Genomic DNA, 27430 nt, shown 5'->3' with positions numbered 1-27430 from the left:
TCAACCGCACTGCGGCAAAATTTTTGTTGAAGCCATGGCGTTGGGATTTCGTCGATGCCCCGATTGTCCTTGTCCAATGTCCATCACAGACCTGCAGAGGGGTTTGTGTATTGTGTGTGGGGTCGGACCATGACATCTTAACCTACACTAAATGTGCCCAAATGACGCTGAAGGGCCGAAGGGCACGTTCCGAGAAAATGGAGTTTCTCTTTCAGGCAAAGCTGCTGACTCTATCGAGTGCTTCAACATCGTCTTAGCCGGTGCCATCGACTACTCAACAGCGGGACACCGCTGCTGCCCTTCCGTCACCGGCTACTCCGAAGGCGTCGACCTCTTCCTCTTCGGCCCCGGAAAAGGACAGAGGAGATCATCGAGAAAAGCACCGGCATCGAAAGGCTCAGTCCGCTGATCCAGGCAAGCCCTCGACATCAGCATCGACAGAGCCACTGAAGACGAAATACCGTCCAGAGAAGGCCCCATTCTCCTCTGCGGCCGGATCACCGAGGCATTCCCCACCTTCATTGGTGCCGGGAGCCGCGATTCCACTTCCGGTGGACTCTCTGGCTACGCCTGTGCTGCCTCCTCCGGAACTGGGGTTACATGCCCCAGGCTTCCGCGAGGAATTGGATCGGATGATCCAAGAGGCCATCGGAAAAGCACTGCAGGACTTCCAACCTCCATCGGCGCCGGCACCAAGACCAGCCCCCCGGTCCCCGACCCGATCCCCATGGTGCTCACACGGCTCCTCGGCAGGCTGGATGTGTTGATTGATGCACTTCCACCAGCGGACCCGAGGATACCGGTGTTTCCAGTGCCTTCTACCCTGATTCCATTATCATCATCAGAAGAAGATGCACTGAGACCGGAACCCATACCCTGGATGTCTACCACCGACTCGCCTGTCGATGTCACCGGTTCCATCAGTGCCTACTTTACTATCGATGCCACCCCGTCCGCGATTGGTGCTGCCATTGGTGCCTCCTCCGGTGCCATCGATGGCTAGGCCTGATCCTTCAGGATTAACACCATTTCTTCCCTCGGGTGCTCCTATGGGAGCTGGTGATCAGCCTTATGATCCTTGGACCGATGACTCTTCCCAGGATTCGGATGATCTGCCTTCAGAGCCCTCTCCCCTTGAGGAAAGACAATGCTCTCCTCCAGAGGACCTGTCCTTTATTAATTTCATAAAGGAAATATCTAAAACAATTCCATTTCAGCTTCAGACAGAAGAGGATTCAAGATGCTGGAAGTACTTCAGTTTGTGGATGCACCTAAGTAAATCATATCTATTTCTATTCCTGAAGTCTTTACTGACCTGCTAAAGAGGAATTGGGAGCATCCAGGCTCCATACCACCTGTCAACCGAAAGACAGATGCCACTTACCATGTTCAGACAGCCCCTGGTTTTCAAAAACCACAGCTGGATCACCACTCTGTAGTCGTGGAATCAGCCCAGAAGAAGGCACAACGTTCTAAACCTCATTCCTCCATACCCCCAGGGAAAGAACAGAGGTCCCTGGATGCGTTTGGCAGATGTGTCTTCCATGGCTCAATGCTCATCTCTCGCATTGCTTCATACCAGTTATACATGACCCAGTATAACAGAGACCTTTTTAAGAAGATCCAGGATTTCTATGAATCTTTACCCGAGCAATTCCAGGATCAAATCAATGCTCTGGCTCAGAAAGGCATAGATGCTGGCAAGCATGAGGTCCGCGCTGCCTATGACATTTTTGATACTGCCTCTAGAGTGTCAGCAGCGGGGATTAGTGCAAGAAGGTAGGCCTGGCTAAAGTTCTCTGACCTATGACCAGAGGTACAGGACCGGTTAGCTGACCTGCCCTGTGCTGGAGATAACCTCTTCGGAGACAAGATCCAAGAAACAGTAGCACAGCTGAAGGACCACCATGAGACGCTGCACCACCTTTCGTCTGTACCTTCTGATCTCCCGTCCACTTCTAAGAGGATATTCCGAAGGGACTCTAAGCGGCCGTCTTTCAAGCCACGGAGATATTACCCTCCTGCTACTCGAGGTTGTCCTTCCAGGCCTTACCTGAAGGGTCAGCCCAGACAAGCCAGACCTCAGAAGACCCAGCCAGCCCCTCCATCGAGCCCAGCGGCTGAGTTTTGACTCCTCGCTGGAGAGCATAAACCAACCTCCTCTACGTCCGTACCAGTCGGCGGTCAACTGTGCCACTTCACCAATATTTGGCACACGATCACTTCAGACCAGTGGGTACTAGCTGTAGTGTCTTACGGTTACCACCTCAACTTCCTGACTGTACCGGCAGACTCCCCTCCTCGGCTGACGGTGGGGATCATCCGACCATTCCTCTCAACTGGAGGAGGAGCTTTCCGTCCTCCTCAAATCCCGTGCAATAGAACCCGTGCCCCTCTCCCAACAGGGGCAGGGGTTCTATTCTCAGTATTTTCTCATCCCAAAAAAGTCAGGGGGCATTTCTCCAATCCTGGACCTCTGTGCCTTGAACAGGTATCTGCAAAAAGAAAAATTCAGAGTGGTAACCCTGGGTTCCCTACTTCCTGTACTGCAAAGAGAAGATTGGCTTTGCTCTCTAGATCTTCAGGACGTGTACGCACACATTGCCATCACGCCATCTCATTGAAAATTCCTTCAGTTCCTACTCAACCCCAGGCACTTCCAGTTCCGGGTGCTGCCATTCAGCCTGGCATCTGCACCTCTAGTCTTCACCAAGTGCCTCATAGTGGTCGCTGCCTACCTGAGGGATCCAAGGGGTCCATGTCTACCCTTATCTCGACGATTGGTTGATAAGGGCTCTGACTCACAAACACACACTAGAATCCTTATGTCTAACTCTCAATATACTTCCGTCTCTCGAGTTTCTAGTCAACTATGCCAAGTCCAAACTAGTTCCGTCTCAAACCCTTTCCTTCATAGGGGCAGATTTGAACACCTTACAGGCAAAGGCCTTCCTCCCTCAGGATCGAGTTCACACTCTCACGTCCCTGGCACAATGCCTCCAGGCTCGAGATTACTCAACGGCTTGTCGTTTCCTAATCTTGCTGGGTCGTATGGTATCATCGGTGCATGTCACTCCCATGGCCTGCCTGGCCATGAGAGTGACACAGTGGACCTTGTGATCCCAGTGGGCTTAAGCTTCTCATCCAATGTCCAGAATTGTCCACGTTACCAAACAGCTCCGCCTGTCGCTGGCTTGGTGGATACAACACTCCAATCTCCTTCAAGGCCTTCCTTTTCAGGCCCCAGAACCTCAGATTACCTTAACAACAGATGCCTCCAACTTAGGGTGGGGTGCTCATGTCGGCGACCTATAGACTCAGGGAACCTGATCTCCAGAGGAAGCCAAACATCAGATAAATTTCCTGGAGCTTTGGACAATCAGGTATGCCCTAAGAGTTTTCTAGGATTGCCTCTCAAACAAAGCTATCCTGATTCAGACCGACAACCAGGTGGCGATGTGGTACATCAGCAAGCAAGGGGGAACAGGCTCCTACCTTCTGTGTCAGGAAGCTGCACAGATATGGGCGTGAGCTCTTTCCCACTCGCTGTACCTCAGAGCAACCTACTTGGCGGGTGTGGACAATGTTCTGGCGGACAAGTTGAGTCTGACCTTTCATCCGCAAGAATGGTCTCTCACCCCACGAGAGCAAACGCAATCTTCCAACATTGGGGTTATCCACAAGTAGACCTCTTTGTGTCCATCCACAACCGCAAAGTAGGGAACTTCTGCTCGCTCACTCGCGGTCGCCACTCACAACCGAGGGACGCCTTCGCCCTCTTGTGGTCCAGCGGTCTCCTTTACGCGTACCCTTCACTTCCACTCATATCCAAGACTCTCGTGAAGTTACGAAGGGACAAGGGCTTAATGATTCTCATAGCCCCTTATTGGCCACGTCAAGTCTGGTTCCCAATCCTCCATGACCTATCAGTTCGCCAGCACATCCCTCTGGGGGAGAATCCGCTTCTGATAACTCAGAACGTCGGGTGCCTTCGCCACCCCAACCTCCGAGCCCTCTCCCTGACTGCCTGGATGTTGAAAGGTTAATACTACAACCCCTTAACCTTTCGAAGTCGTGTCTCGAGTCCTGGTAGCTTCACGAAAACCTTCCATGAGACGCTCTTATCGTTCTAAGTGGAAAAGGTTTACGGTCTGGTGCACGTCCATGTCCGTCAACCCTTTCACTTGTTCCACTGCCAAATTTCTGGACTATCTCTGGCATCTGTCAGAGACAGGCCTGAAAACGTCTTCTATAAGGGTGCATGTCAGTCAGGTAGCCGCTTTCCACAACGGCGTGGGAGATGTCTCTATTTCGACACAACCCTTAGTCACACGCTTCATGAGAGGTTTGCTTCACCTGAAACCTCCGTTGCGCCCCCCCCCCCCAGCCCCCGCTTGGGACCTTAATGTGGTCTTAGGACAGCTCATGAAACCTCTTTTTGAGCCTGTCCACTCCCGTGATCTCTGCTGTCTCACCTGGAAAGTGATTTTTCTTCTCGCTATAACATCTGCTCGCAGGGTTAGTGAGTTGCAGGCGCTAGTCACCTATCCACCCTACACTAAAATTCTTCATGACAGGGTGATCCTCCGCACACACCCTAAGTTTTTACCGAAGGTAGTATCGGATTTTCATCTTAATCAATCCATCATCCTATCTACTTTCTTTCCAAGGCCCCATTCAAACCCAGGAAAACAGGCTTTACATTCCCTGGACTGCAAACGTGCCCTAGCCTTTTATCTAGAGCGCACGTTAGTCCACAGGAAATCCACTCAATTATTTGTTTCTTTCGATACCATCAAATTGGGAAATCCAGTGGGAAAACAGACCCTTTCCTCCTGGTTGGCGGACTGCATCTCCTTTTGCTACCAGCAAGCAGGCATTCCGCTACAAGACCATGTGAAAGCACACTCTGTTAGGGCCGTGGCAACCTCAGTGGCACATCTTCGTTCAGTGCCACTTACTGATATTTGTCAAGCTGCGACCTGGAGCTCTCTCCATACTTTCACAGCCCATTATTGCTTGGATAAGGCTGGCAGACAAGATTCCATTTCTGGCCAGTCTGTTCTACGCAACCTATTCTCAGCTTAACTACCCAACATCCTACCAGCGACCCGTTCAGGGTTTTCAGGATGCCCTCCTACCCAAATCCACACCTGTTGTTGTGCCTGTTACACGGTTTTGGGTGCATTTGGTGCTTTGCCCGGGCATCCTCAGCTCGCTTTTCACCCATGTGTGAGGGCTACCATCCTGCTTGTCCTGTGAGAAAGCAGAGTTGCTTACCTGTAACAGGTGTTCTCACAGGACAGCAGGATGGTTAGTCCTCACGAAACCCACCCGCCACCCCACAGAGTTGGGTTCACTTGCGATTTGTTGTTTTATTTTTCACACTTAGTTTACTATACACAAGACTGAAGGGGGACCCCTGCTGGCTGCAGGGTTAGTGCCATGCTGGGCATGCCCAGTAGGTGCCAGTCAAAGTTCTAGAAACTTTGACAAAAGTGTTCCGTGATTGGGCTCCATCCTGATGATGTCACCCATGTGTGAGGACTAACATCCTGCTGTCCTGTGAGAACACCTGTTACAGGTAAGCAACTCTACTTTCAGCCTGCTCCTACTGCTAAATCCATCCCTCCCACCTCTACTCTGAAGGTAAGGAAAGCTGTTGAATAATGCTGTGGAAGTGGTTTGCAAAGCAGAAAGACTTCTTCCAATGTTTTGGGGTCTGCTTTCTCTTCAGGTGGGCTCACAATCCTTGGGTTGTGGGGTGGGGGGCAGGCTGCTGGACAGAGAGAAGAAAAAACACTTTTTTTTAAAAGAGATGTTTGGTGATATTTTTAGAAAGATGTAAGAATATATTAAGTTGTATTAGTAGTATATTTTTAGTGTTTGTTCTCTCTTGAGGAGCTCCAAGGGGGGTACCCTTATCCCCATTGTGGACCACAACTTATGTGGCCCCCAGCAGAAAAAATGTTTGCCTACCCCTCCTTAAAACATCTTGCTCAAAAGTTGAATACATTGTGATCCTTTGGGCACTTGTCTGGTATAGTATAAAACTCATATGGCCATCTAATGAGGTAAAGTAGAAGCTAAAAGGAAGTTAGGCGTCAACAGACTATTGAATTGGAGACAAAACCCTTACAGGTTTGGTAGTTGCACAGTCTGCTCCTCGTTGAACTTGCTATTTGCTATAAAGCATTGAATTTTTGCTTGTGGGTCATTCTTAGTGAAGGCCAAAATGAAAGGTCTAAGGGAAGGATTCTGGTGTAAGATGCATGCTGCCTTGCATGACTGCATATTAGGTACTTAGTAATACTAGGTACTTTAATAGTTTTACAGCCTGCAAGGATTATTGCTTCAATGCCCACAAAAGGAGAACATCTTTAATGGCACAGAAATATTGTCAGCTAGGGTAACTATTGTGGTCTTTCTGACCTCCTCTTTTTTAGAAGGCAGCACCAGTACTTTGTCCGGAAAGAGCGAGACGCAATGTAGACCACAGCCCCCACTGCACAGCCTGCTCATACCTATGATGCTCTCCCCACCCGAGTCCCTCCTCATTTCCTGTATCTTACGAGAAAATTTCATTGAAGCACATCAGGTAACTGAACCGTCCAATCATATGTGAAGATTTTATTTTTCATGTGGATTTTGTTTATATCAAAAACCAATTTTGATTAGGAAATGGATGTGAAACTGTAGACTCAAGTTGTGTTCTGTGACTGCAGCCAGCCTTTTTATTAGGAAATTCTAGGGGGGAAAAAAAGACAAATTATTAAAAAAAAACAACCCCCCCCCAAACTATCAAAAGTCTTATAAAGAATTTCATAAGCTAGATTGCACAAAGTATATGTATGCACCCTAAGTTAAGTGAATGGGGCATCAGATACCTCCTGTTGGGGAAACCTTCAGTCCATTGCTCAAAGAAACAAGGCAAACAAATCTTGTCAAAAATAAAACTGATTTTAGATTTAACTGGCAGAAGAAAATATATTAGTATTAGAGTTCTACTCCTGCCACATTTGTTTTGCTGAGGGTTCACCTCCATCAAGGCTGGACTGTTTCAAGGGATCGAAATGTGTTGCCCATTTTACTAGCCAGTCTAATCTCTGTTAGCATTTTACAGTCTCCTTTCCAGAGGGAGTGTGACAATGGAATCTTCATCTGCAGGAGGGTAAATTTGGACTTGCTGAGAGAAAGCGCTTACATCTTGAGAATTATTATTGCTGGCTGTTTGTATTGTGTGCTGGTTTTAAGGTTAGAATTGTATGTGTACTGGGAAAATAGACTTTTGATTAATTGTGCAAGCTAGTAAAAGTTAGTATTTGCCAGTGTTAGAATTGTGAGTTTGCAAAGGTCACTTGATCTGAGGTGGTGAGAGTACTGGTTCCTGGACAACTAGTCGTTGGTTTGATTCCCACCCCAGTCACATTTTTTGGTATAGATTACCTCCACTAAGAGAAAAAAACTTCAAAATAAGAGTTAATTAGTGATTTAGAATAACCTTCAATTAATGCTGACTTTAGTGATCAATTTTAATCCTGTTTCAGGTTATTTATTAACTAACATTAATCACATAATACATTTTTACAACTGTAGATTTAAAGAACACAATAAAAACCCTAGTCAAATTTAACACCCCTTATATAGAGACATACCCACTTCTTAATCAGCTATTAAGATTTTAGCAACTCAAAAAAATGAAGATGTAGACAGAAGCCCAGCAGTAAGATAAGGGCTCTCCATTCTTTTGTATTGAGTTCCACATGTATGATGATCTACGTTTGAGAGAGGTTTTATGTGTGCACCTGCTGCAGAGAGCTCCTGGCTATCAGAGAATGAGTCTGATATCTGGAGACCAGAGTGGGAAACGTGGCAGAGCTGAGGCAGACAGAGAGGAGACCTTCAGGGACTTAGAGCGGTCTCCACTTAAGTTTAGCAGCCCTTGTGCTGCTTTGAAGGAGTAAGATCGCATGACAGGAAGCGATGCTGCATCTAGGATTTGCCCTCCAAATGTTGCTTTATCCTCTTATACCAAAGTTCTGTCTAGGGGTCTCTGCCCAGGAGGGAAGGGTTAGGGTAGTCAGAGTAGTTGGTGATTTGATTATTAGGAAAGTAGGTAGCTGGGTGGCTGGTGGACATTAGTATTGATTGGTAACTTATTTTCTTGGTGCAAAGGTAGTTAACCTTACATGTCACCTAGATATGATTTTAGAGAGTGCTGGGAAGAAGCTGGCTGTTATAGTACATATGAGAATCAATAACATAGGAAGGTGCATGAGAGAGGTTCTGGAGGCTACATTTTGAATATTGGCCTTGAAGTACGCCGTAGCCTCCTTGCTTGGTTCTCTTGTTTCTTTTATCTTTCCTTAATTTTTGTTCCTTGTCCATGTTGCATGCATGTTTCTCCTCCCACCTCATTTTTCTCCATTTTGGTACCCCCCTTCTCCCCAGATGAGTGACTGAGACCAAACCTCTCAGTTCTGCACTTCTTCCTTATTTATTTAACAGGTTTTATTGACCATCGTTTAGTTAACACTTTCACAATGGTTTACAAACTTTAAGAAAATAAATACATCTTCCTGCAGCACTGAGACATCACTCCTGTAGCAGCAGCCGTCCTCTCTCCTGAGTGCATTGCAGCTGTGTGAAGCACCTGAGCTCTTCCAGATAAGAGACTCAAACCCTTGCCTATTTTCAACATGGCAACTTCTTAGAACCTGTATGCAGTTAGGGTCAGACTGTCAGGTATCTCATGTCATTGGGCCTTTCTACATTTCTTATATAGTGAAATGTTATTAGCATGTGAAGATTATTTTCTTTTTCACAGAAGCAACTTTAGATGGCGCGGTCTTATTTTTAAAAGTCTAACTTTGTAACTTTCTAAGAGGTATTTAGATATTTAGCAGCATGACAGTTTTCTCTCTGTGTGAATGTATACAGAATGTAGGGCACACTGTGGTGCTAGTGATACATAAAAGGGAAAGGTTGGTGCACAGCAGTACATGATGTAAGTCTGCCCCAAGGAGAATTCAGTATCGGTGCAGAACTTGTGCTTCTTCAGACTGCTACCATTTGCTCTTTATATTCTCTTGGTTAAGCTGTATGCAATGCACTAGGTTTCTTTTCCCTCCTCCTTTGTTAAAATATTCTAGTCTTTCAGATTATTCCCATGATAGAATTTAGCATCTAGAAAAATTCCCCACATTCTCCCCAGGCTATTGCTCCAAAATGTCACCTCCTTGTGTGACTTGACAAAATGCTGAAGCTGGTTTCCCATACAGATCCATCTCACTGAAAAAGCTGATTACTGTATTACATCTTATAGGTGGCTATAATGTTCAGTCTGGAGTCTTCTGCCTGCTACAGTGAGCTACCATTCATGGAGTGCTATCAGGAGGTGGTGAAAGAACTAACAAGAGTGGAGCAGAAGATTGAAAACCAAAGCTTGGACATCAGCAGCAGGAGATCTGGCGGTGGGTGCTCTACCCTGCAGGCCATTGGGAATGCAGCAGCAGCAGGTATGGGCCAGTCCTGTTAGCTCTCCAGTAGTAAGTCTCCCTTTTCTAATGCTAATCTACACCCCCTCGGCTTGTTCTGTTAGGAATTCATCAAGGAGGGGTTTTCAAAGTTTCATAGGTTACTTTGTCATGCTTTTGAGTGTTAATTTGAAGATTATGCCTATTTTTATCCACATTGGTGTTGGACATTGTGGAATATGAGAACAAATAAAAATAATAGACAGCGTTGATTATAGACCAGTGCGCAGCAGATAATTTATTCATCAACTAAAAAATGATGTGGAAGCATTTTGGCGCATGCTGTTATGATTATTTATCAGGCCTGCTTTTCAGAGTTGTTTATGGGCCAATAATGAAAAAAGCCCATAGGCCTACAAGCTAATTTTCTAAGGGAAATTCCCTATGGAATTTTCCTTTGAAAATGTGGGAATATAGGTATATTCCAACTACTTTGAAGCACGTACAAAAGCACCCTTGGGAAAGCACGTGCAGAGATTTCAAAATTAAATCTGTGTGTGCTTTCCTTCCTCTAACCCAGTGATGGCTAACCTATGACACGCCGAGCCGTTTTTGCTGACACGCGTAGCGTTTTGGGACTATCGAATTTTTTTTTTTTTTTTATCGGCTGTGCCGAGCCTTTTTTTTATCGGCTGCGCCAACCCTTTAAAATTAGTTTTTCAGTATCTCCCCAATGCCCCCGGGCGCAGCGACAGGCAGATAGGCAGGGCTGTGGTGAGGCTCACGTCACCACAGCCCAAAGAAAAAGATCGTGTTTGAACACGCTGATGCTCCTCCTCCTTCCTGCCTGTGCAGCCCCGGAAGTAAACGTTGCCGGAGCCGCGTGGGCAGGAAGGAGGAGAAGCATCAGTGCGTGCAGAAGAGGAGCATCACTTGCGCTTACGGGCCGCCGCGAATCCCAAGTCGCAGCGGCCCGAGAAGAGGAAGAGGCCCGGTAGCAGGGCCCATCCTGCGGCGACCCGCGAAGAGGAGGCCCAGAGGTGAGAGAGAGGCTGAGGGTCTGTAGAGGGTGTGTGCGTGCGTGTGTGCGCGCGTGTATGAGATGAGTTGAGAGATTGTGTGTGAGGACCTGAATGTTTGCAGAGACTGCATGTGCTTGAGCAAGACAGCATGTGGGAGTGAGAGAGAGCCTGTGTGTGTGAGTCAGACAGCATGTGCCAGTGAGAGCCTGTGTGTATGAATGATTGTATGAGAGAGAGCATGTGCCAGTGAGAGCCTGTGTGCATGAATGATTGTATGAGAGAGAGCATATGCCAGTGAGAGCCTGTGTGTATGAATGATTGTATGAGAGAGAGCATGTGCCAGTGAGAGCCTGTGTGCATGAATGATTGTATGAGAGAGAGCATGTGCCAGTGAGAGCCTGTGTGCATGAATGATTGTATGAGAGAGAGTATGTAACAGTGAGAGCCTGTGTGCATGAATGATTGTATGAGAGAGAGCATGTAACAGTGAGAGCCTGTGTGTATGAATGATTGTATGAGAGAGAGCATGTGCCAGTGAGAGCCTGTGTGCATGAATGATTGTATGAGAGAGAGCACGTGCCAGTGAGAGCCTGTGTGCATGAATGATTGTATGAGAGAGCACGTGCCAGTGAGAACCTGTGTGCATGAATGATTGTATGAGAGAGAGCACGTGCCAGTGAGAGCCTGTGTGTATGAATGATTGTATGAGAGAGCACGTGCCAGTGAGAGCATGTGTGCATGAATGATTGTATGAGAGAGAGCACGTGCCAGTGAGAACCTGTGTGCATGAATGATTGTATGAGAGAGAGCACGTGCCAGTGAGAACCTGTGTGTATGAATGATTGTATGAGAGAGAGCACGTGCCAGTGAGCCTGTGTGTATGAATGATTGTATGAGAGAGAGCACGTGCCAGTGAGAACCTGTGTGCATGAATGATTGTATGAGAGAGAGCACGTGCCAGTGAGAGCCTGTGTGCATGAATGATTGTATGAGAGAGAGCATGTGCCAGTGAGAGCCTGTGTGTATGAATGATTGTATGAGAGAGAGCACGTGCCAGTGAGAACCTGTGTGCATGAATGATTGTATGAGAGAGAGCATGTGCCAGTGAGAGTCTGTGTGTATGAATGATTGTATGAGAGCATGTGCCAGTGAGAGCCTGTGTGTATGAATGATTGTATGAGAGAGAGATGTGCCAGTGAGAGCCTGTGTGTATGAATGATTGTATGAGAGAGCACGTGCCAGTGAGAGCATGTGTGCATGAATGATTGTATGAGAGAGAGCACGTGCCAGTGAGAACCTGTGTGCATGAATGATTGTATGAGAGAGAGCACGTGCCAGTGAGAGCCTGTGTGTATGAATGATTGTATGAGAGAGAGCACGTGCCAGTGAGAACCTGTGTGCATGAATGATTGTATGAGAGAGAGCACGTGCCAGTGAGAGCCTGTGTGCATGAATGATTGTATGAGAGAGAGCATGTGCCAGTGAGAGCCTGTGTGTATGAATGATTGTATGAGAGAGAGATGTGCCAGTGAGAGCCTGTGTGTATGAATGATTGTATGAGAGAGAGCATGTGCCAGTGAGAGCCTGTGTGTATGAATGATTGTATGAGAGAGAGCATGTGACAGTGAGAGCCTGTGTGTGTGTGAGAGAGAGAAATGCATGTGAGAATGAGAACCTGACTGTGTGTTTGAGGGAAGAAGATGGAGAGAAAAGAAACAGAAAAAAAGACAATATAAAAGGAATTGGCAAAAAAAAAAAGAAAAAGAAAGGGAAGGTGGAAAAAAAAAAAGCCTGTGACCAACCAATTAGAAAACTAAGATCAGACAGCAAAGTAAAAAAAAAAAATTCTTTTTAGTGATTGGCACATGTAATCTTTGGGAATGTGCAAGAATAGCAACATCCCCAATAGTCATGTGGCAGCAGTGACAGTGGCAGCAGAGGAATGAGAGAGGCTCCGAGGTTGCTGGCAAAAGAGAGGGGGATCTGCCTTTAGTGTGTGCATGTGTATGAATGGGACTCTGCCTGGGGGTGTATGTGTGTGAATGCATGGGTGTCTGCCTGGGGGTCTGTGTGTGTGAGAATGAATTGGTGCCTGCCTGGACGATGGAGTGGGAGTGGTGTGAAAATGAATGGGAGCCTGCCTGGGTGTGTGTGTTTGTGTGTATGTGAGGGAGCCAGTGAGTGTGAGAGCATGAGTATGTATGAGAAAATCCAGGGGAGTAAGAGTTTTTGTGGGAGGGGGGTGAGTGGAGGGGGAGAGAGTGTTTTAATTGAAGATTTAGCTGATGAAATTCAGCAACAAAAAAGTCACTAAGCAGGTAAGGTAAAGAATTATTTGTTTTTGCTTTATTAGTAAATACAGTACATATATTAAAATTATAACTTTGTTATTAATTAGAGCTACAAATATCACAATTATGGATTTTTCTAGAAGTGACACACCACCCGAGTTATGCTAGTTTTTTTTAATGAATTTTGACACACTGAGCTCAAAAGGTTGGCCATCACTGCTCTAACCTAACCCCATTCCCTTTTTGCCATGGATATTAGTACCTGTACTGTAACCAGTGTGGGTACATTAACCCATGAAAGTGAAGGAGAGCAATTTTTTTGTAACTCCCCAGTTCCTAGTGTAAAAAGCTGTTTTACCTATGGAAATGACTTTAAAATTGCCATCTTAATGATGGATTGTCAGAGCAACCAGCTTCCTGCCGGTAACATTCAGATCCTCTGCTAGGCCTGTGCTAGCAAAGATATTCCCATATAGGTCATATTCCTCTTCAGTGAGTCAGAGGGCACCTGGTGCAAGCACAAAAAGGGCACAGGTAAATAACTTTGCTAAAAGGTCATCTTTACCTTTTAAAACTAGCAGTTCAACTTAGTATTAGTTTCAAAATGCTGTTTTCAAGCTAGTTTTCAAAAGCTGACTCCAAAGCTATAAAAATAAAAATGTGTCTAAATTTAATCAAAGGTTAATGTTACTTTGAGACATTTGAACCCTGTTACCCAGAGGCAAAACGAAAAAAAGATTTAGATGTACGTAGACACAAGTAGAGGACTTGCTATAACTCTCAAGGGGATATTTAACTGTGGACTTAAATGTTAATATTCACTTTTTTAATTGGATCTTGCCTGGGAAAGGTATCTTGGTAATGCTTTTTTCTCTTAAATCATAAATCTTGGCTTATTCTGTCTCCACCTTTTAAGCCCTTGAATTTGTTATTTAAAAAACATGCTGGATGGCTGCTGGGCGTGAGGATCGCTTGGTAACTTGCCTGTCTGGTGCAAATCTGTTGGACCTCACACACCACTCAGATAAGGTTTTAGAGAGTGCTGAGGAGGGAACTGGCTATCATTGAATGTCCGCTAGCAATAACATCTGCTTTAGAACTGGTATCAGTGCAAGAGAGGCATCCAGCCTTTCTGTTCAGTAAATTAGCAGCCCAGCAGAATCCCATGCATGACCCAATGCATCCTTGGATGTTATGATCAAAGAGAATTTTCAACTCAAAAGAAATTTTTTTTTGTTTAATATTCTTTATTTTACTTTTTCAAACGTCAACGAATTACAAATACACTAAACTCCCTCAGGAGTGTAAACAAGGATACAGCATTGACTCCCCCATCCCCCCTCCCTGCATATAGCCTCAGTTAAAGCATTGACACTTGGAGGATAAAGGTCCAGCTTCAGCACCTCATAGAATACAGTGTGCTGTAGCTTCTTAAGTCATGTCAAACAGTCTACTCCTCGCTTTCACCGACAAGAATATGATATATGGATTCCACCTGTCCAGATATTCTTGGTATTTTGCAGCAGAAGACCTTCTAGCAGATAAATGTTCAAACACCGCCATCTGGTGTAGTTTCAACCGCCATTCTGTCATCGTCGGGGCCTCTTCCTTAAGCCGCCACTCTAGAATCGATTTCTTCGCAAGCCAGAATGCTTTTTGTAGAAATTCCCATTGGATTGCCATGGTTGAAGAATACGGTATATGTCAGTCATTACTCCAAAAAGATAGAAGTGCGCCATCTCTGGTAAAGGTGCAATTTGTAGGCTCTTTAAAAAGAAGGCAATAGATCGCGTATGAACTTGCATTCCCAAAATTGGTGGTAAAGAGTTCCCTTATCCGTCTTACATTTAATGCATTTATCATTGTCTGTCAGGTTTACCCGGTGTGCCCAAACTCTAGAGGCACATAGTCGTCTGAGAAACTTAAATTGAGTTTCTGTTAAAAGTACTTTCTTTGACACGTTTTTAATACCCATAAATTCAGTTCTCAATATATTAGTAGTGAGTGGCTCTTTCAGTTCTTGGTTCCAGCGTTCCACCAGCCCATTCATTTGCCCACAGACCCTTATGTTCTCCAATTCCTTGATCAAGAATGCACAGGACATTTTCTGGCCTTTGGGGAGAGAAAAACATTTTATAAATCTCGGAAATGTCATTGCGCTGGTCTGCATCTACAAGCCATGCTCCTCAAAGTGACGTACTTGGAGGTAGGCATAAAATTCCCTATGATTCAGGTCATATTTTTGCTTAAGTTCAGTGAATAGTATCATTTGGCCTGTCTCCTTATGTGTGAATTGATGGAGAAATTCTAAGCCCTTATTTTCCCAGCCCTGGAAAATCGGATTTTCCCACCCTGGTGAGAAGCCGGGGTGTCCTCGTATAGAGATAAAAGGTGATACTTACTTCCCATGAAACCCAGAGTCTGCTGCATAACCCTTTCCAGGCTGCTCGGCAACTGGTAAAAATAGGGTTCGTCTGCACAGTTCTCGGCATCTTGCTGCTATGGATATACAGCAGATTTTGAATTTTTAGAGGGTGACAACAGGCTTGAAGAAATTGTAATGGAGAGAACCGCTCAGTGCCCAACAGCCAGAGAAGGCAGGCCAGATTATAGTCCTGTATCTTGGGACACTCCATACCCCCTTTCAGATAGTGCAATTTATTTACAATGCTATCCAGAAGAATAATGGTTACAGGTAAGCAATTTCACTTTAGTACTATTGGAAAAGGATAAATAACTGTTCCCTGTTTACCCATTTCACCCCGTTCCTGACTTTATAGATGTCTATCACATCTCCTCTGACATCGCTTTTCCAGGTTGAAGACCCCTAACTGTTTAGCTTTGCCTCATAGGGGAGCCATTCCATCTCCTTTATCATTTTGGTCTCCTTTCTCTGTAACTTTTCTAGTTCTGCTATATCTTTTTTGAGATGGGGCAGCCAGAACTGCACACAAGACTCAAGGTGCGGTCACAGCATGGATCAATACAGAGGCATTATGATATCTTTCGTTTTATTTTTCATTCCTTTCATAATAGCATCTAATGCCACTGTGCCAGCGGCAGTCAAAGCATTTTCCCCATTTATATTTATTTGTGCCATCCTTAAGCCACTTTCATTTCAATTTTTAATTTTCCTTTGTATAACTTCATTTGAAGACATGTTCTAGTATAGGACTTGCTAGTAATTCCAGTTCCTTTTGTGATGAGTCTAAATATTTTGTTGTTGGATTACTCAGGTATGGTGTGTTATTCTATCTCGGATGTTACTGATAAGCTGCTTGCTGTCTCTGGAGGTTCATTGCAAGAGGAGTTCTGGCTCAGCAGTGTCCCACTGGAAAAGACTGACCCTCTGAGGGATGTGCTGGAGGGCCTTAGCTCTTCTGCCATGGCGGCGTTTGACTTGGCTTGTACTCAGTGCCAGCTCTGGAAAACATGCAAACAGCTGCTGGACACTGCTGAGAGGCGCCTGCACAGTAGCCTGGAGAGCAGAGGTAAGTTCTCACTTGGCTGTCAGCAGAGTCAGCTCACTTATCATCACCAGCGGGAAAATAGGAACGGGTAATAGTATATTATATTTGAAGATTGAATATAATAAGTTATGTTTTATGTAAGTGGACATAAATGTCCTTCATACTCAGTTTCCTTTCATTTTGCTTCATTCAAGTAATTCTGCCTTTAGACATTGCAGCCTCATATTACATGCATGTCAAATCTTACTATGGGTATAGGTCAGAGGTTCCCAAAACTGTTCTGGGGAACCCCACCACAGTCGGGATTTCAGGATATCCACAATGAATATGCATGAGATCAAATGTGCATGCTATAGAGGCAGTGCATGCAAATCTCCCTCATGCATATTCATTGTGGATATCCTGAAAAACCTGACTGGCTGCGGGTCCTCCAGGACAGATTTGGGAACCACTGGTATAGATAACATGTAGAAACTGGAGAATGTTCACCTTATCCAGTGCTTTTTCTGGGTAAAGTCAGATTGTTGAGTTTGGTAATGCGAATCTTATTCATATAGGGGTAGATTTTCAAAACTTAGTGCGTGCGCTACCCCGCGCGCGCACATGGACACACAGTTTCATAACGTGTGCGCTGGAGTGTGCATGTTATAAAATTTCATGTCGGCGCACATAAGGGGGGGTATAGTTTAGCAGAAACGCACGGTGACTCATCAGGGCCTTCCCCAGTTCTCTCCCAGTCCGCTCCAATTAAGGAGCGGACTGGGAGGGAACTTCCTAACCTCCCTTCCCCTGTCCTGCCCTCCCTCTATCTGTATCCTAACTAGCCCTAATTTTTCTATTTAACCCTTTGTTCCTGCCAAGGAGCAGGAGCAAGTTGCGTGCGCCGACACAGTGGCAAATGGCCGCTGTACCGGGCACCTCTAGCCCTAGCCCCGGGACTTACACGCATCCCAGGGTTTATTCGCATGGCCGAGCCTGTTTTAAAATTGGCCCGGCGCGTGTGCACCGGGGGTTTGACAATCTACCCCATAATGCTGACTTTACAGATAAAGTGAGGAGTTAAAGTCAACATTATCCACAGTGAAAAGTACATGTTCGCTGTACACTGTGTATAGTTTACCTCATGGGAAAAAGGGGTGGGATTAGGGCAGGCCAGAAAAAGTAAGCACAAGGATTTCATTTTTAAATTCCCATGCCTACTTCACAGCACTTAATGCTGTGCACTTTCTACCTGGGAAAGCAGTTTATCAGAATGATAAATAAAATACATAGACTCCTTGTGGTACCAGTAAGCTCTGGATTTTCAAAGAGAAACTCTATGAGGTTTGCAAGCTTCATGTTACCAAAATCAGTCATTTGAATTTACCCAGTAAAAAGTACTGGATAAGATGGACTTTACCCGAAATAAATGTGTATTGAAACATTTTTAACTATACTATAGACAGTTGGTTCAATCACATCTTATCCTCCCATCTTAGATCTCTTTGCCAGTAACCCGCAAAATAATGATTAAAGCCAGGTTATTTTAAATGAATGAAAATAGATACATCAACCTGCACACTGTTGATGTTTTAGTCTTTAATTGTGCACCAGGTTGTTGTTTTACATACCTTAATAACATCTCTTGGGTAGATTGTAAAGCATAGACAAGTGCCCTAAATCATGCAGCATGTTTAGTTGCTATATAGATTGTACCCCAAACTCTGAACTGTTACACTTGCAAAATGGGGAAACCAAAAATTTGTGGCAGGCTGTAGTTCTGCTGACTTGTGCTACATATTTGTGCTATAATAGATATGCTTTTGAATGTCTTTATGGCCAGTTTATTTACAAATACTCAAACTGATGTCTTATATTTACAGGTCATAGGCTTGATACGGTTTTTAACCAACCATATGGCATTCAAGGCTTTCCAACATTTCTTCAACAAATCAGTAAAATCCTTAACTACCTCTACACATCTCAAGGACAATCTAAACTAGGTAACCGGCTTTTTCATTGTGTTTCAATGCCTAGCTTATGTATTGTACAGATGTAAAGGTGGGTGGTTGCATGATGGACTTTGGACTCTGGTTTATTTTGCATCACTTCTACACTGCTTGCCACAGTTGTGGGAAACTCCACTCCCTTTTCTGTAGGTCACTTAATTGTCCTGCCCTTAGATTAGATGGTAAGGTCTTTGGTATAGAGTACCTTGTATTGCCTAGTAGTTAAAGCATGAGGATAAGAACTTATAGACCTGGTTTAACTTTTCTGTATGCCATTCACTCTATGATCTTAAGCAAGTCACATATAAGCTGAGTTTCAAAGTGTTTAAGTGCCCAACTTTGGGAGTTAGACTTCTAAATTGGCCCTGTTGAAAATTTACAAGGTCTGGGTGTCTAAATTTAGGCTCCTAGTTTGACTAGGCCCCTAAATTTGAGTAGCCTAGTGGTTAGAGGAGAGAGCTGTGAACCAGGAAACCAAGGAACAAATCCCACTTCTCATCCTTGTAACCTTGGGCAAGTCCCTTTATCGTCTGTTGCCTCAGGTACAAACTTAGCTTGTAAGCCCTGTGGGGATAGGGAAATACCTACAATACATGAATATAATCCACTTTGAAGTGCTGAAAAGCAGAATATAAATCAAAATAAATAAAATATATAAAATGTGAATGGAGAAAAAAATGTAGGTGCTTATCATTGATTTCCTCTTTATCCAGGCTGGCCAGATTATATACAACTGGGTTTATGGATGCCAACCAACAGATGGCGACAGAGATTAACAGACTTTCTGATGTCACTCTCATATACAACTGTACTGACATCAGCCTGCTAGTATTCTCTGTCTCCAGCAGGTGGTGGACTTGCATACTGTCCTGTGGACATAGGCCTGTCAGGGTGCTCCTGAGGTGACAGCAGGGTCTCCTTCCCTCGGCTGAATTAATCCCTGTTGTAGAGGCCACTTACAGGGGGAGGTTGAGGGGTGAAGTTAAGGAGCCCTCTCCCTCTGAAATGAGCTGATTCACTTCCAGAAGGGTAAGGTAGCATTGGCCTCAGCCTTTTACTGTCTCCCTCCTTGCCTTTTTTGGCCTATTTTTTTTCCTTCTTTAGCCTATTATTCTTCTTCCTTTGTCTTGGCTCTGTGGACGTCAGGCAGTCGAGATTTTGGGTTTTTTTTTGGCACACTGATCCTTTTAGAAAAGTTTATGTGCTGGCCATTGGAACAGTACAAATAAAAAAATAAAAGGCATTTCCACGCAGCTGCAGTAGACGAAGCTTATCAGGGAAGAAGAGAGTGAAAGTGCAGACGGCATTTTTAGTCTGCAGATAGACAGACAATGTGGTGCAGGGGAGAAGCAAAATGGTGCCAAGCAGTCAGTGCGGAAAATGGTCTTGTGCTCTGTTCTGCCTGCAATATCAGGTCAATGCAGCCAAACTACTCATTAAGCTTGTGCCTCAAGTGCACTGCAGCCTGGTGGGGGGAGGTTGCACCAAAGGGAATGCGTTCCAGCTGGACAGTCTTACTCTGTCTAGTGAACTGGTGGAAGAAGTCCCCCGTTGGGGGTGGGGGAACTACCTGAAACCTTCCAGGTAAGAGGAGAGCTAAGTCCTCCTCTGTTCCTTGTCCTTCCAGAGGAGTTAGAGGTATATTCTAGTGTGGCTTTACCTGCTTCCCTGGTGCCTGGCATGGATTTAATGCCCTCTTGTGCATGACAGACAGGGGAGGGAATGGGGGCTGGGAGGAAGGTGAGGATGATCTAGGTGACTTAGAGGATTCCTTGGATAAGTTTAAGACCTCCCCAGGAGGAGATCAAGAGATTGACTTAGAGTATGAAAAGATTCCTCCTGAAGCAGAGGTGCACAGAACTATGCTGTGACTTTTCCTTCCGGATGAGTTATCCGGGTTAATCTCCCAGTTAATCATGTTTTTTTCTCTCTCCATGAGGCAGTATGGGAATTAATTGATTTGGAATGGGATTCTCCAGAGGCAAATTTTAAAGAGGGCAAATACAAGTGGGTATGTACCCTTTGGACCCTTGAGCAAAAGAACAATTTCATTTTCTGAAAGTGGACACACTGGTGTGCTCTGTCACTAAGAGAACCACCATTCTGGAAGAAGGTGGGGATGCTTTTAAAGATTTGCAGGATTGGAAGAGAGGCTATACTGAAGCAAGCCTTCGAGGCTATGGTCATGAATTTGCAGATCGCCACTTGTTACACTTTGGCATGTGCAGGTTTGCTTTTGAACCAGGAAGCCCAGGAGGCACTGGGAGAGAGTGGGCCTTCCTTAAAGTCAGAAGCAGCTTTCTTGGTGGACGCAGGCTATGATTTGGCACATATCACAGCTCATGGGGCAGTGTCAGTAGTAACAGCGGTACATCATCTTTGGTCACGCAACTGGTTGGCAGATACCATTACAAAGTTGCCTTTGAAAGGATGCCTTTTGTTCGGCAACGAGTTAGAGAAGATGGTGAATAAATGGAGAGATTCAAAAATCCCTTGGCTGCTACACAATTTAAAAAATCATTTTATGGTCCACCTTCTCTAAGGATCTGTTTTGCCCGAACAGGGGATCGGGAGGTCTCAGTTTTTTTGATCAAAGAAACCAGGTAAGGATGGGAACTCCAGAACCAGAGCTTCTCGTTCTTCACAATTAAATTTTGGGGTTCCATCCTCAGGTACCAGAGATAGGTAGGCATCCCTCTGTTTTATCAGAGGTGGGACCCATATTACTTCCAATTGATGAGCTATCCATGTCACTTTGTAGAAAAAATAGCCGCCATACTAGCCTCATTGCAATGGTTGGTTGCATTAAAGGCCATAGTTCCCTTTCTGAAGGATCAAGAAAGTACAGGTTGTTCCCTTTATTTTGTGGTTCCCAAAAAGGAGAGTTCCTTTTGTCCAATATTGTTGACAAAATAAAAGTTTTGTCAACAAACTTTTTACAAGTGACCCATTTCAGGATGGAAACCTTGCAATCAGTGATCATGATGGTACAGAAGGGAGAATTTTTCACTTTGCTAGATCTGATGGAAGCCTATCTTCACATTCTAATCCAGCAGGAGCATCCACAGATTTAACGCTTTGCAATGCTCGGCTGTCATTACCATTTCCAGGCTTTGCCATTCGGTTTGGCTATGGCTCCAAGAATCATTTTCAAAGTGATGGTAGTGGTGGTGGCAGCACTTTGCAAAGAAGGATATCTTAATCCATCCATATCTAGATGAATGATTAATCAGGGCCAGATCTGTTGCTGAGAATCGTAGCTTGTATCTCAGGGTAGTTCAGTTTTGCTGCATTATAGTGTCTTTAGTGTTCCTTAGAAGCTAGGGAGCTAGCCCTGAAAAAGACAAGGACCACTCCCAGGGCCTCAGGCAATTCAGGGCCATCAGTCTCCCCTGATTCCAGGAGAGCATCTTTGGTCGGCAGAAGATTCTGTTCATAGTAGTAAGGCAAGTTCCCAGAAGGAAACAGAATATTCTTCTGAGGAGTAGCAATTGTAAACTGGCGTGATGTGTCCTACGAACGTCGGTATATTAAAAGTTATTAAATAAATAAATAAATAAATAAAATCCAGTGTGGTGAGGTTGTTTAGAAAAGAGGTGCTTATGGCTCTCATTGCAGATGTCTTGGCCTCACTGAAAATCTCTGACAGTAAAGTAGAGTATCTGGCCAAGGGTGACTCCATTTTACTGAGGTTTTGCAGGCCACACAAGGCTTTTTCTCTTCATGAGTCATTAAAGGATATGGTTCCTACAGAATGGAAAGCCTATCTGGAAGGCCTCAAAGGGAGCAGATTTCTTGGCAAACTTATATCACTTACCATTGGATAAAAAGAGTGTTTGGCATTCTTAAAGTGGATGCCCTGGTGTCAGCGCTAATCTGGAAGACAACCATTTCGTTAGAAGGGGATTTGGCTCTCAGGGACCCCAAGACAGGAAAATTGAGGCTAGTTTGAAGCAAGACTTTACCACTAGTGGATTAGCAATTCAAGCTTCGATTTGACGTAAGTGGCGCGGGCTATTGTAGGAGGGTAGAGCAGTTACCAGAGAGCCCAGAAGTGGCATGCTTGGAGTCTGGTATGGAATTTCTGGCTGATACCCCATATGGCCTCTAGGTCAGCAGCATTGGAAGTAGTAACTAGGAGGCTGCTTTGGCTCTGTAATTGACTTCCAAGGCTTGCCTCTAAGCTCCCCTTCAAAGGGGACTTATTTGAGGGTCTAAAAAAAGTTAGACCTTGAAGAACCAAGTCACAGAAACTGCTAGATAAGCATCACCCTGGTACTAGATTATGGAGGTGTCAGCAAAACAAGGATTTTCAAAGGTTTAGGTCAACAGAGATCCCCTCCACGGGGTTCAAAGCCAAAATGTCATTCCTTTTGTGGGGCTAGGAAGTCCAGGGGAGAAACGACAGCTACAGCTGAAATCAGATCTCCCCCCCCCCCCCCCAAAAAAAAAAACCCAACAAAAAAGATGGTTGAATTATTTGCCCTAGTCCCAGAAGCCTTTTTCCATTTGCTGTCCTCATGGTCCAAGAGGGAAGCAATAGAGAGCACTTTGACAAGTCTGCAGGAATTGCAGGCATTAATCACTGTCCCCTTGACCCAGTGAGGCCAAGAGACATACTCAGTTTTCTTTATTGTACCAAAGAGAGGCAATAACATTTGCCTGGTGTTAGACTTGAAAGGAAAAAAACAAATCTCTGAGTACTGCACTTCTGGATGGAAACTCTCAGGTCAGTTATGTTAACAGTAAGGAAAGGGGAGTATCTTACTTCCCTTGACCTGGTAGAAGCTTATTTCCACATCTCCATTTGAGAAAACCACCAAAGATTCCTCTGTTTTTGTGTCCTGGGCAAGCATTTTCAATTTCAGACATTACCCATTCTGGCTGGCAACCGCCCAAAAAATGTACACCAAAGTTATGATGGTAGTTGTTGTAGCAGCCATATGCAAGAAGGGTGTGATAGTACATCCATATTTAATGACCATCTCATCAGGGCCAAGTCCTTTCTGGAGAGTCAGCAAGCAACAGCTACAGTGTTATGCTTTCTCAAGCACCTAGGCTAGGTAGTAAATTACCCAGACAGCAATCTAGCCCCCTCACAGACACTAGAATTTCTGGGAGCTTTATTTGACATTGAGAAGGGGTTGGTTATCCTAACTACAAGAAGGCCTTAAAGCTAGTAGACTTTGAGCAGAATTTTCAAGGGCAAATTGACTCCAGAATTTGGAAATACCTGCAGCTCCTAAGCCTCATGACATCCACCCTGGACTTAGTCCCCTGGGCAGGAGCACACATGTGCCTGCTGCAGCAGTTCTTTCTGTGGGCCTGGAAAAGCCTGAAGTGGTGGGGAGATCTACAAACCTACTGAGTAAAGTGGATCTAGAACCGCCTGACTGGTCATGGATGCCAGCATGGTTGGCTAAGCAACCCATTTTCAGGGAACATAAGGGGCATGCAACATAAGGGTGGTGAACAGAGGGGGAGACCTCCTGGTCCATAAACCGTTTATAGAGTTAAGGGCCATTAGACTAGCTCTAATACACTTCCTTCCTCTTGGAAAGAGAAGATTTAGTCTGAGAACTATCCAAAAATACAATAGCTGTGGCCTATGTGAAAATACAAAGGGGCACTCTCAGCCCTATACTGGCAAAGGAAGCCAGCAGCCTCTTTGAATGGGAGGAACAAAGTATTTGGGCCCTGTCAGCAGCACATATCACAAAAAGCAAAAATGTTCACATGGATTTTATCAGCAGGGAGTGGGAACTCAGCAAGGAGGCATTCTGAAGGGTAGTAGGCAGGTGGGCTTCCCTAGTGATAGATCTAAGAGCAACCATATCAAACACCAAAACAGAAACTTTTTCAGCAGGGAAATGGAGATAGGATCCAGTGGGGTAGATGTCCTTATCAAGCCCTGGCCAAGGGATAGGCTCCTGAATGTCTTCCCCTGTCCCACCCCCTTGGCCTCTGTTTGCCAGGGTGTTAAGATGGAATGAGAGCCATCCAATGATGGTGATATAAGTGGTACCAGAATGGCCACGTTGACCTGCTAAGACTCCTCTCGGGCCCTCTTCTTCTTCCCGAGGAGAAAGGTCTCCTTCATCAAGGCCCAGTGATGATAGAAAATGTGTCTCAGTTCTTTTTTTAGGGCATGATCCTTGAAAGGGCACATTAATGGAGGAATGTCAACTCTCTAGTAAACATATCAACTGTGTTGAAGACACGGAAGGTATCTACTGCCTTAGCATACGTATGGGTTTGGCACTTGAGAGATTCTGAGAGGTCTCTCCTTGGCGAACTAACATATCATCAATTTTGGATTTTCTACTCTACTTGAGAGGAGTTAAGTGAGTCTGTCCTCCTCCATTCAGGCCATTGGTGCCACATTGGGACATTAATTTAGTCCTTAACACCCTAGCAGCACTACCCTGTGGGCTTCTGAAGAGAGCACCTTTGAAGGACCTTGCCCTCAAGGTGGTTTTGCTTATGGCAGACTGCTTGCTACAATATATTTCAGAGCTACAATTGCTGTCCTTGAGATCTGTAGTTGATTCTTTTTTTCCCTTGGATTATATTCTGTCCAGTTACTACTTTTGGTAAAAAGATAGGGTCTCCCTTCCACATAAATCTAGTTCTCTCTCAGCCTTTCAAGATAAGAGAGATGCTCAGGGGGAACAGGAAGCTGCAGCTCCTGGATGTGAGATGTGCATTAAGATATATGAACGTCACCAATGCCTTCAGGAAGATGGAAATGCTATTTGTCTTGCATGGAGGCCCAAGGAAGGGTGAAGAGGCCTCAGATCAAGTACGTAATCGTATCGTCTTATCTGCTTAATGGCTCAAGAGTGCTGGCTGTGTTTTGGGCGCATTCCACCAGGGCACAAGCAGTATCATGAGCGGAGGAATCAGTGCTTCCAGACAAGATTTGCAGAGCTGCCACCTAGTCATCCTTGCACTCCTTCACAAGATTCTATAGATTTGATATAAGAGCCAAGGCAGATTCAACGTGTTTAGCATAGGAGTCCTTAAGGCAACTCTTGTCTTCCTCCCACCCATCATAGGTACCTCCCATTGGTAAAGACTGATCTAGCAGGAAGAGAAGAAACGTGAAATTAATTCTTTCCTGATAATTTTCTTTCCTCTAGTCCTGGTAGACCATTCCAGAGCTTGCCCAAGAAGACAGTGGTAGTCCATAAATCTTAACTTCTTGCCAAGGTAGGCAATTTGTTTTACTGTTCTTCCTCTGTTCCACCTTATTTTGTCTGTCTTCCCTTCTTTGTGTCTGGGAGAGGTTATTTGAGTACCCCCTGGTGCCTCAAAAAAAATACAGAAATTAAGAACAGTTATAGCTTTATGAGGCAGCAGCAGGACAATGTATTGGGGAGTTTCTCCCCCACTCCTATTGATATTGCACTGAAAAAAACAAGAGAAATGAATTTGATTTCCAGTTATTAAGCGAATACAATGCTAATCCTTTATTCAGTTTGTTGCTCAACGCACTGCTATGATAGTAGGATACTGGCATCTGTCTCAGAACACAATTCCCTTTACCAGGAGTGATACCATGGGTGTGAAAGGAATGTAAATGTGTCCTCTGTCTTGAGCAGCTATGGAACGGAGATAACCCATTAGTAAAGACTAGTCTAGCAGGACTCAAGGAAAGGAAATTATCAGGTAAGACCTAATTTCACATCATACAGCAGTATTCTTAATTAACTCCCACAGTGATATATGTATGTGATTTATGACCTGAAGAGCTTTCAAACCCTCTGGATAATTATATTTTTTCTTAAGAGAAATAAAAAAGCAGAGGGGAATCTTAATCTTTTTTTATTTCAAACAGAATGATTTAACTAAGCATTTTGGTAGTTCTACAATTACTTTTAAGGTAGAATAAATTTGGGAGTTTTTGTTTTCTTTCATTTTGTGTTTTATTCTTCCAGTTCCATTCTTCCTCCAGGTGTTGGGTTTTCCCTAAATAATGGCATATTTTGTATCTAGATATCTGGGCTTGTTTTTATTTTGAGTGGTGTTGCAGACTTCCAGTTCTTTTCTGTTTGTGTTTTGGCAGAGAATACAGAAGAGAAGATAAGCAGCCATTTCAGATGTAACATCATTGACCTTCTACAGAGTAGCTACCAATCCCTAACAGATGACTGCATAGCCAATGAGATTACTTTATCTCGACAGCTCAATCAAATTCTTCAAAAACTAACTTCTGCTATTGATTCTCTGGGTAAGTTCCGTGTTTGCATGTTTTCTCATGATAGGGATAAGTATTTGTTGCAGCCAGAACTGAAAGATTTTTGTCTGTTATTGACTTGAAATTTGCCTTGGCATTATCAGGCCTGCTCTCTGAACCTGTGCCACTTCTAGCATGTGGTACCACAAATGTTTGAATTTTCAGTATCGTTGATTGTCTGCGGGGCAAGCAAGAATTTTAGCCATACAAGTGGGTGACACACATCTAACCATGCTGATGTGGACATTTCCACAGCAGTCTAATGTCTAGAAGGCATTTTTGGACATGCACAGGCCTCCTCACTTTTTTTTTTTGTTCATGGACATGCCAGACATGTTTTCATAATGATGTCTGATTTTCATACTGTCTCATTTTTTCAGAAGTTCTGAGTTTCCAATCTCGTGGGCCTCCTTTTCCTTCTGCCTGTCTTTTTTTTTTTTTTTTTAAGGTTTTGACTGCATTTTCTAAGTTGTTTTCTTTGTTTTGTTTTTTTTCTTTTTAATGAAGGAAAAGAAAGTGTGTTTTTCTTCCCCTCAGAAGGACTGCTTATTGCCTAGGTTGGCATTTGTTTGCTATTCCAACCCCCTTACAATCCCTCATTCGTACCCCCTCCCTCAGAATACCTTGTTATCCCAAAAAGCCAACTTTTATCAGTTCTTACCAGTTTTGACACGTTACTCCCCATGCTTAAGCTGTATCCAAGTTTTTCTCTCCCCCTGTTCTATGTAAGACATCTTTGTCACTGTTTTTTATGGTTGCAATGTAAACCGGAGTGATAATTAACTCTGTTATTTGAACTTCGGTATAGAAAAGTTATAAATAAATAAATAAATATTCTGGATTTAATTTCATTTTGCCTATTTTTCTCATCAGGGCTAAAAAATTTCCAATGCCTTCAAGCTCTGCTCCTACTGCAACTCAGATGTTCCTCATAGATCATCAAG

At 44.4% G+C, this 27430-nt stretch overlaps 1 protein-coding gene and 1 long non-coding RNA gene across 3 annotated transcripts in view; one reads left to right on the top strand and one right to left on the bottom strand.

Moving 5' to 3' along the window:
* Positions 1-27430, top strand: part of ZFYVE26 (zinc finger FYVE-type containing 26) — a 269914-nt gene that overhangs the window by 93384 nt on the left and 149100 nt on the right. For both annotated transcript variants that reach the window (XM_029598857.1, XM_029598858.1), the window contains exons 13-17: positions 6447-6598; positions 9326-9518; positions 16026-16280; positions 18122-18241; positions 26316-26480. In XM_029598857.1, the coding sequence (XP_029454717.1) occupies positions 6447-6598; positions 9326-9518; positions 16026-16280; positions 18122-18241; positions 26316-26480 (885 nt within the window). The remainder of the gene's footprint in view (positions 1-6446; positions 6599-9325; positions 9519-16025; positions 16281-18121; positions 18242-26315; positions 26481-27430) is intronic.
* LOC115090133 overlaps positions 14083-27430 on the bottom strand; it is a 49749-nt gene continuing 36401 nt past the window's right edge. The window contains exon 4 of the long non-coding RNA XR_003856316.1: positions 14083-14901. This is a non-coding gene — a long non-coding RNA (uncharacterized LOC115090133). The remainder of the gene's footprint in view (positions 14902-27430) is intronic.

Source organism: Rhinatrema bivittatum, chromosome 4, assembly GCF_901001135.1.
Source record: "Rhinatrema bivittatum chromosome 4, aRhiBiv1.1, whole genome shotgun sequence".
NCBI lineage: Eukaryota > Metazoa > Chordata > Amphibia > Gymnophiona > Rhinatrematidae > Rhinatrema > Rhinatrema bivittatum.
This window is presented reverse-complemented; position numbering and strand designations above follow the sequence as displayed.